Source organism: Myzus persicae, unplaced genomic scaffold (assembly GCF_001856785.1).
Source record: "Myzus persicae strain clone G006 unplaced genomic scaffold, MPER_G0061.0, whole genome shotgun sequence".
NCBI classification, from domain to species: Eukaryota; Metazoa; Arthropoda; class Insecta; order Hemiptera; family Aphididae; genus Myzus; species Myzus persicae.
Genome location: NW_019104243.1, coordinates 60,698 through 71,770, shown reverse-complemented (window position 1 = coordinate 71,770; position 11,073 = coordinate 60,698). Strand labels below are relative to the sequence as shown.

The 11,073-nt window shown below is 30.7% G+C and overlaps 1 protein-coding gene across 1 annotated transcript in view; it reads left to right on the top strand.

Annotated features, from left to right (window-relative positions):
* Positions 1-943: 943 nt before the first annotated feature.
* Positions 944-11,073, top strand: part of LOC111040391 (octopamine receptor beta-2R-like) — a 62,719-nt gene continuing 52,589 nt past the window's right edge. The window contains exon 1 of the mRNA XM_022324298.1: positions 944-2,015. Coding sequence (XP_022179990.1) covers positions 1,186-2,015 — 830 coding nt within the window. The 5' untranslated portion in view covers positions 944-1,185. The remainder of the gene's footprint in view (positions 2,016-11,073) is intronic.

Below are 11,073 nucleotides of genomic sequence, written 5' to 3'. Positions count from 1 at the left end.
TAAATAATTCCTCGCTAAATTACCACCGAATTTATGGTGCATAATAATGTTATAATATATTAATTTATCGTTTTCTTTACTCACAATCAAGTTATGGCGTATTTACTAATAATTATTATCGTTTATCGATCCGTCGGCGTGCGCTATTGTGATAATATTATTACACTAATCGAGGTGTTAAACGATCCATAAAATTAAAAACACTGTAATTATAAACGCAGTATAGAGGGTATTTCGCATTCGAAGCCGTTGTTGTAGTACCCGAACGTTCAGAAACGTAATTATAAATTAATAATTATCTGTAGTAGTTAGGTACTTTTTACTAGTTAAACTCTTCTCATCCTTGTGTCCGATATTATAATAGGATCGGCTTAAAATATTAATTTTTTTTTTTATAACAACGATACTAATATTATTATTACATTTTACTGGGCTGGTATTTTTCATCTGTACAAATGGTTTTAATTTTTTGAACTCTTCCAAATGCCAAAGTGTAATAATAATAATTATTACGAATATATTACTACACGGCAATAATTACAATATTGGTTCATGCATTGTTTCTCAGCATCTAGAAGTCCATAAAATATAATAATATGCGGGTGTCCCGTATACATTTGCTACCGGCTTTCGTTGTTTTTGATGTTACCAAACACTACCGAATATGTCGAAAAACACTAAAATTCGTTAGGGAAACGCCTAAAAATTGGATAAAAAATATTGGAATAAAAAAAAATATTTGAGAGTATTATGGTCAGGCGGGGAGAGGGGCAAGGACGTCACAAACAGCGCTGTCGGTTAGATGTATATTGTATACCTACACGCACGTTCCACCTACACACGCAAAGTTTCGGGCTTACTGAGCCGAACACACGACGCGTATCGATTTCAATAATAATTCAATTAATTTTTATGTTTAAATCTAAAATTGAAATCATTTCTGTCCAACTGTGGTTTTCAGACGATCGTAGACATGCCGCCGTCGGCGTACGGCCGGGGTGGCGGCGGCGTCTGTGTCAGTGTCAGCGGCAGCGGTGACGTGGGCCGACTACAGCGGTGCGCCAGTGGCGGCCGGACCGGAAACTGTCGGACCATGTAGTTGGTGACCCGGAAGCAGCGGCGACGGCGGCGGAAGTGCTAGACTTGCGGAGGAGGAAAAGAGATCTCGGGATCGGCGATAGCAAAATGTTCGCGGCGGCGGCTGCGGCTGCAGCGGTGGTCAACGAGACGACTGAAGCGACGACAACCACGACGACCGTCACGGCGACAGCGGTGACGGCGACCACGGTGACTGCGACGACGGCCGCCGATGCTCTGGCCACGGTGGCCGCGATTGGCGCGACCGCGATGTCCGGCGGCGCCGTGGACGGACTGCTCGACAACCTGGCCGACGAGGCACGGTTCTGCGGGTACGTGGCCAAATGCGCAGCCATGTGCTTCATAGTGGTGGCCGCACTGTTCGGCAACCTACTGGTGATGGTGAGCGTGATGCGTCACCGCAAGCTGCGCGTCATCACCAACTACTTCGTCGTGTCGCTGGCCCTGGCCGACATGCTTGTGGCCATATTCGCCATGTGCTTCAACGCCAGTTTCGAGATGACCGGCCGCTGGCTGTTCGGCCGGTTCATGTGCGACGTCTGGAACTCGATGGACGTGTACTTCTCCACCGTGTCTATACTGCACCTGTGCTGCATCAGCGTGGACAGGTACTACGCGATCGTCCAGCCCCTGGACTACCCGCTGATCATGACCAAGTCCCGGACGGTGGTCATGCTGGCGTCCGTGTGGGTGTCACCTGTGCTCATATCGTTCGCTCCGATATTCGCCGGCTGGTACACGACCGCCGCCCACGACCGTGACCGGGCCCGTCACCCGGACGTGTGCGCATTCGTCGTCAACAAGCAGTACGCGGTCGTGTCGTCCGGGGTGTCGTTTTGGGTGCCAGGCGTCATCATGCTGTTCACGTACTACCGCATCTACCAGGAGGCCGACCGACAAGAACGCATGCTCTACAGGTGCGTACAACCCTTACACCATACTCTGGTGCAGTGTTTCTCGATATGTTTTTTTTCATAACTTGTTTTCATCATGAATGCAGTCCGCTAGATTTTTTCAAAACAATAGGTGGCTTGGCGGTCCTCCCACCCTAGTCATCTGAATTTCTTAAGCGTATTTTAAAATTTTTTTTAACTAGTATGGTACTATTTTTTTACAATATATAATTAATAAATATGATTTCATCATAATTATCTTTTTTTTCTCTCTTCTCTTTTGGATTTATAGAATCATACCCTTACTCTACGATACGAGGTTTTACCTTGGTGAACATCAATTTTTAGTAATTTTAGTAATATACCTGTTGCCTATAGTATGTTTGACAGTTATCATTTCACATTTGAGTGAATTTGAGAACTGCGAACTGACAATATTCACATTAACTTACGTTAGTATACGCAGGAATCATATAAATTAATTTTATAATAAGTGTTTTGGGTATTTGTATATAATGTATCATTTTAGATTATTTTCGAAGAATTTAAAAACAAGTACACTTTCGTCGAGGGTACGGTTTGTAAATGAAATCACGTAATTCAAAAATTAAAAGTACTAAGCTTTTGTGTAATTCTTACTTCTTGTAGTTTATACTCTACGATTACGTGTAACACACGACACGGTAGGCGAGTGCTAGTTGTGTTTGCCGAGCCAGAGTAGGTTTTAGCAAGAGAATATCGAGTGTACAGTATTTTCAATACTGTGATCATTATGAGTTCTGGAAAGTCTTATAAAATCATTACAATTACATGTTACGACCATCCCCCCCAAAAAACAAAAATCACTGAGATAGTGTGGTGATTAGAAATACCTACGTACATTTTATATATTATTAACCACGTGGTATACATAATATTTTTATTTACCTAACTATATAACTCGTTTTTAACAATGTAGGTTCATTATTACGAACTATTGTCTCGGTGAGCTATAATTCAAATTAATGTACACATAAGTTCCGATATAATTCTGTGAGTAAGATATTAAGATATATCACCATGTTTCTAAAGTGTCCAACTTGCAATTTGTTCGTATATATTATAAAGATTTTAATAATAATACCTACCTACTATTATATATACTACAATAAGGTTGACAATGATATACGTTTTATCTTCCACAGTTAGGTACTGTTGATTCGAAAACACAACATCGATTTTATGTGTTTATGCAGTATTTGTTTATTCATTTATTTACGGCTAACGGGGTTAAATTACAGAGTTTATCAGTTTAAAATAATACTATATCTTAACAAGATTACAACATTTTAGAATATAAAATTCTACATCGCACATAATACAATTATATTACAGCCAAACAACATCAGATGTAATTAACATTTACAGGAGATAGAATTAAATTTAAAAAAAAAAAAACCAAATGATAATCATAATATTTTATCACACAAAATTTATTATTCAAAACCGTTTTATGTTATACTTATACATCATAAATAGGCGAGACCATCAAGTATTCCCACACATCATCTGATGTCAGTCTTATACTTTTATAATATTATTAGCAATCATTAACTCGCCTAACCACTTACTGACGAAGTTTTTAACGTACACTGATAAAAATATGAAGTATAATAATATGAAACTTAGTAAAACATTTTTAAACAGGTTGACCGTAAATTTGTTGGGATTTAGAAATAGATCTCGTAGCCATTATAAGTAGCATGGTGAAATGTGAAAAACCCTTTGGCAGTCAACGTGTTAAACATAATTTCAGAACAAAATTATATGATTTCTAACTGTTATGTAAATTTATATTAGGTCAATTTTTTTTATAGATTTTGTTAAAATTGCTACACGAACTCGGTACCTATCACACATTGAAATTTGGTGTTGTATAAACTACAAGTGTAGTCAATGCCAAATACATTTGCTCATCGATTTTGGCTCAGAACTTCAGGACGGTTGTTTTCATATTATCATATTGTTCACATTAAAAATTGTATGTAAACTCTTCTTGGATGTTGGAATTAATACAACAGTACAACACCAGCTTTTATTTTAAATTAATATTATTTCAGTCGTTCCTTTTTTGTTATCTAATATTATTATAACATAATTTAAGTGTGCTGTTGTGTGTGATAACACGTTTAGTTTTCCAAAACACTAAAAAAATATAAAAGAATATACACTCTATGAAGATTAAATAATTTTACAAACAAACAAAAAAATCATGGTACATCAACCGCATACAACTTAAGCTTAATAATTGTTATGAATTTAGCATGGTTAATTATTACAATATACCTGTATGTTGTTCTCTTTCAACTCAACTAATCAACCGTATTTTCCCTTATTATAATTCATATATTTTGCCTACTTATGTGTTAATTAATTACATTTAAAATATGAATATGTATACTTCTCTCACGACTTTATTGTCCTGCCCGTGATTCTCGTACCTGTTGGTCAATCTTAAATGTATTAATTGCATTATTATTTATCACATAAACCATAGATGAAGTAGATATTATTAAATATGATATATTACGATGTTCCGTTATTGTCTCCCGGCTTAAACTATTTAAGTTCAGATACATAATATCTTATGAAAAGAGTGTATAGTATATGCATATGTAGAAGAATTATAAAAATACAACCATACTGATATTAATATTCATTGATAAATTTAACTAGAAATAACCCGAACATCGTAGCTGATAAATTTAATTTTAATGTGATTGCGCAAAACAATACGGTGATCCTTCGAGTGGTAATAACCAGCTATATAAAATGCATGAACATGGACTTAAGCGCTTGTACGATTAATAAGTGAAGTTTAAAAGAAAAAAATGATTTCAAACTAAAAAAAAAAAAATGTATTAATTAAAAGTAGATGAAAATATTTTAATATAATTAATGTTTCTTATAGTTTCGTTTCGTTTTGTTAATTTTTTTTTTATCTCACCAGTAAAGTTACATACGTAAACCTACCTCTTTGATGAAAAGTTAATCCAATAGAATTTTTGAATTAATTAAAGTAATGTTTATTTTTAAACACTATTATACCAATCATTGTATAACTCTGACGTATTTTAATTTTAAAATATTTCAAATCTAACATCATCATTATAACATATAAATTATTACAAATATTATTTATCATCGATATTGTTAATATTAGTGTGTTAATATACGTAAAAATACAATGCCACAAAAAAATATTTGTGTGGCATTAATAGATGGTTCAGATTGACTACTTTTATATGACATTTAAAATTATTTTAACAAAAGACTCTACACTAAAATTACCTCGAAGAAAGTATAATTCTGAAATCGTCAATTTTAAAGATATTATAATATCTGAATACGAATTTGGACATGACAGAAAAATAATAAAAATTAAAAACCAATAGTTAACTCTGGGTAGATTGCATGTTATACATTTTGAAAACAATGGTTCGATAAACATTTTCAGATCACCTTACACTTTATTATACTTTAATAATCCTATGAAAAATTCTTTAAAAAATGACAAAATGAGAGTATACCTACACTTTTAAAGTACCTAAAGATTATTTCAACGAATATTGCTAAAAGATTTTTAAAGTCTTATTCGTCTTATAATATGAGTACAGTACAATAAAAAAGGATCTTTTAAACTTTTCGATAAGCTTTAAAATAAAATAAAATACATGGATAATATTTAACATGAGAAGTTATAACTTATAACGTAGGTAGTGAATTCTGTTTAATGGAAAACGGTTTATTACAACTAAAACAATGACTTCCGACTATATTGTCATAGTATGAATAATATTTAAATTTAGATTTTGCAATTCAAACAAATATTTAGTTTGAGAAATAACGATTGAATTTATTGCTTACACTATATACATATGTTAAGTCAAAAAAATAATTCCTTGTTGTTTTACCCATGAAAACTTATTAAAACAATATAAGAAATAAAGTCATTTTTCTCAACAAAATGAGACAGAGCTATTAAAAATAATCATTAAAACTTTCAGAAAAGTTTTTTCTAATTTAAATTATTTTACATAAATATTAATATACTATTTTTTTTTTTTTCACAAAAATAATCATTTATGAACTTATAAATGTAAAATGAATGGAAAATTTGTTGCATGTGAATTATATATTTACATAATAATAATTTAATCAATTTGGGGGGAAAAAAGTGATTTGATATTACTACAACAGTACATAGTCTTTTTTTCTGCCGATTGCTGTTCATTCTATAATAACTAATTGTGTTATTTATTTTAATGATGTTGATCAGAAATCATAATATATTTGTAAAACTCAATGCCTCAATAAACATTTTTTTCCAACCAAATTCATTTTTTTTCTTTGTGATATCGACACATGAGGGCGATTCGTTTGCATAATACTTACCTCAACTGAATTCATTGAGAAATATAAAATAATATTGTGATTCACAAACAATATTAACCTGCGATTAATTCTGAAACTATACATTTTCTCGTATACAATAGCGAGAGTATAATATATTAACTAAAAATGTTTTTATCTTCATTATAGTATTTAGACAACTATATATTATCAATTTGTATAAGACAACATAATTATACTTACGCTAGTTATAAGAATGAAAAACACTTTTGTGGTATTAATTTTTTTTGTATTAAGATAAGACCCAGCTTAGACCCAATCTGAACCACCCCATTGACTTACACTTTTTTATTTGGTCTTAAGTTTATCAACGATTGTAATACTTAGTTTAAATTTTTTGAATGTAATGGAATTTAACCGTATGATTAGCATAGGGTGTTTTACCTACTACGGTAATATGCTTATAAGATATACAAATAATAAAATCTTACCAAAATGTAATTTTTATACAAATATCACAGGCGAATCACCTACATTGCAGTTATATTATATTTAAATTTATCATTTACATGTATAATAACAACTAGAACAACGTATAACTTATTATTCCTAGTAAAACTTTGTATAATAAAACGTTTATATTTTTAACAATTTGGAAAAATTATTATGATTTTTTATAGCCAGTTGCTCATTTTGTTCGAAGTAATGTATTGTATGTAAACGCGATTTTAACATTAAAAATGTCACAATGAGCATAATGTGAAACTTAAATAGAAAATTGTCTGGGTTCTTCATTGTCCATTTCTTTAGAATTGGTTTCAACAAAGCTTTTTTTTTTTTAAAAAAAAGTGTTTTACAACATCACAACTTACGGAGAATACTGAATGTATTCGATACCAGTAAGATGTTGTATTTACCATAGTACGTGGTCAATGTAATTATATTCATTAAAAATTAACCGTGTGATATTATAATATGTATTAGGTAGGATAACGAAAATAATTTTTAATCTTGAGATGGTTAATAATAGGTAGATAACTAACTTTGTATCCAAGTGTATTACATATTATATAAATCTTGATTGAAGATAATTAAATATTTTATTCGCTTTACTTGAGATTGTAGAAACTATAGGGTTTGGTTGTAAAAGATATTATTTAATAGTAAGTACCTATCTATATAATTACCTAATTGATAAGGAATATACATTTAATGATTTAATACACTATAAAAGGTACGTTAAATATGTATTTGAAATTCTCATTTATTTTTTAAAATAATTAATTGGTACCTGAAAATAATCTGTTGCATTTCTATGATTTAAAGAATATACATTTTGTTTTTATTAAATACATAACCTAGTAACCTAGTTACTTAGTAAATATCTGAATCTTTATAATGTGATAATTTATAGTAATTAAACGCAGGACTTATGATCAGAATTAACTTTTTGACTTAATTTCAATAACCTACTTATAAATAAAACTAATAAAATGTATTTATCCATAAGTGTTGTTCCTCTATCGAAAAAGTTAACAAAATGTGTTTAGTTTTACCATTTGCGTACTACAATACTTTAATAAATTTCGAATAATTTAAATTTGGATGACTATTGGACACATGTTCATTATAATAAGTATTTGAATACTCTAATATTATTGCATAATAATGAATTAATACATGATTAATTATTTGTTGCTAAATGTTTAAAATGTTTGCATTTACATGTACTCAATAATATTAAGGTAAATAAAAAATGTAGAGTACACTTTTTGTAATTTTAATTAAGTAATTTAATTAATTTAAATCGTATTTCGTTCATTTCTGTCCATATAATTTGGTTTATATTAAAACATGATTTTTCGTACAAATAATTTAATCCACTCGCATTATTTAGATCTAATTTATATCTGAGAGTTCTTACATAATATAGATGGTCGTTGTGTTGATATGATCATTTTTGTTATTAAAAAAACTTATTTTTTAAGCCCTCAATGGGTATTGCAGTGCTCGAATTACATTTAAAATTTAAATTTAATTACATTAGTATTTACTGTATGTATATCCAGTTCGATAAACAATATGATCCAGAAGTATCTAAAAAAAGTTATTTTTATTATTATTATTATTATTATATTTGTATAGGTAGATATTAAAAAATAATTTGCACTGAATTAATTTGGATAGTGTATTTATAATTATTTATGGTACAAAAATATTACATACACTACACTTACACCAAAAGATATAATTTTAATTAAACTGTTTACTTGATTTTAAAAGGAAAATGTAAATGATTTATAATAAATTGTCACTAAAAATGTCTGTTAGCATAATAAAAAATAAACATGCTTAATGAGAACGATTATTTGGATTGTCAAAAATCAATTTTATCCAAGGAATAAAAATAAACACAGTTCTCATAGGACAATTTTTCCAAAATATAAAATGTTGATCGATTAAAATTAATAATGATAGCTATTAAATCATCATGGCCACTATTTTAAACTTATTTTAATGGATCTATCAACAATGTTGAATAATTTAAAAACTAATCGGTAGAAAATATATGGCTTGTGAGCATCAACATTTTCGAAATATATTCTCTGTTCATTATCACTTTTCACGGGGAAATAAGATTATTATTGTTTGGAAAAAAAATAAGTTGGTATCGTCAAAGGAGTGCATTACACTGTTTGAATAGTATAGAAAATCTTAGCATCTTAAAATAAGATAATTAATTACAGTTAAAAGTTTCTAAAATCATAATTCGAATAAATTACATTTTAGAGAAAAAAAAATAGCAATAGGCGTGTTTGGTGAGTCACGCATACGTGCTCCATTATATACATATATTTTATTAAATAAATAGTTGAAAATTGAAAGACTTAATACTTTACATTTTGAAGTTTTCATGAACAATAAAATTCGAAATTTTGAAGATATTTATTTTATTAAACACGGTGTTGTCTTAAAGTCTAGAAAACAATGTTGGGTTGCTTTGAGATTGAATGCCACGTTGTATAAGACCCTTCGTTAATGAAAACCAAAATTTTCCCAAAGCATCAACAAAGGTTTGGCCACAAATGTTATCTCAGATCTCGGGTTAGTTTACTATATTGCTGAATTCATTAATTATCTTTGGACGGTTTCCATTATGAAGAACAAATTGTGTTTATAAATCGACTAGCTGGTACTTACTTTTTTTTATATTTATTCAAAGTAATAAAACGTTACTGTAATTACAACCATCGGGATTATATCACAGCTGATTTAACTCGATGCCAATTTACAACAAACGTTTTGACAATATCGGAAGTTTATGATACTTTTGTTAATATCATTGCATAATATCGAAAATGCCACTCAAATCTAAAAAGATTATTATTTGAAAAAATAAACCACTATTACGGTGATTCATCAAATTATAATTTAGATTTGAGAGTTATAATTAAGACAACCAAAAAATTATTATATGATATTATGTTTTTAACGAACTCTCAAAACTTTTAGTCTTTATGGATAAAGATTAATTATGAAATAGCATGAAACATATTTTTTATAAAAAATTAAGTTTCCTCATAGTTAATTAGTAAAATTACATTTTTTGAATTTGGATAGGTAGTTATTACTTTTTATAATGATCGAGAACATAAATCGAATTTCAACGATTTTCTTGTTTTACTATTAATTTTACAACTAAATATCGTATTTTGATACTAAAAATATATTCTTGTATCTCTCATGTATTGTTTGTAAAAGACCTTTCGACATTTTTATGGCACATAAAAGTAATATTATTACCGTAAAGATAGTCTGCGCCTCTGCGGTAGTGCTGTCTTTAAAGCACCTATTACGTACAGCATAAAAATATTCCATGAATCCGAGTTCATCTAGTAAAGTTATTAGTTAGACAAATATAATATAATTAAATATGTTTTATAAAAATCGTCTGCAATGGGTAAAATAATTATTTACACTTTGGAGGGACGGATACAAATTATCTTCCGCATTTTAATAAAATAAATTCATACGTATTTATCTACGCAAGTAGGTATAATATGCAAAAAAATCCTTGGCCTAAGAAATTTCATCATAAATAATTGTACGTGTTAAAAAAAAAGAAAAAAAGTCGATTAAATCTAAAGCAACCAGAGTACCTACCCAACAATTGGATTACAAATTTTCTTAGGTTATTGCCCCCCCCCATCCCCCCCACCCGCACCACACAGAGCTAGTAACTACTTTGCGGCGCAACTACCGCTCTATATTTCGATGAACTCGTAATAATTAGTACGTCCTCTCGTTTCGGATGTCGTCACGGAAAAAACGGCGGAAACCATTTCCTAACTGGTGTAAGTGATTATTACTATTACTATTATTATTATTATTATTACCACTTCAGCTATGACTATTGCTCGCCCACCTCGTCCACGCCGTCGACGACATTCGATGAAAGATTAGTCGTTCGGTGGCTGCGGCAAATGCAGAATGTACTCAGCGCAGCAGACTTAATCTCGTCTCGGACAGGAGAGACCGTAAACACCGTTTTCGAATTTTACCGTATCCGGAACACCCAGTGTAATTAACGAGCAGATTAATCACCTGGCAGTTTCGGCGGAAGCAGATAGATCCATTAAATTACTGTGCGACTATTACGGGGGCTCGGCGAGCCACGGGTAGGTTCGTC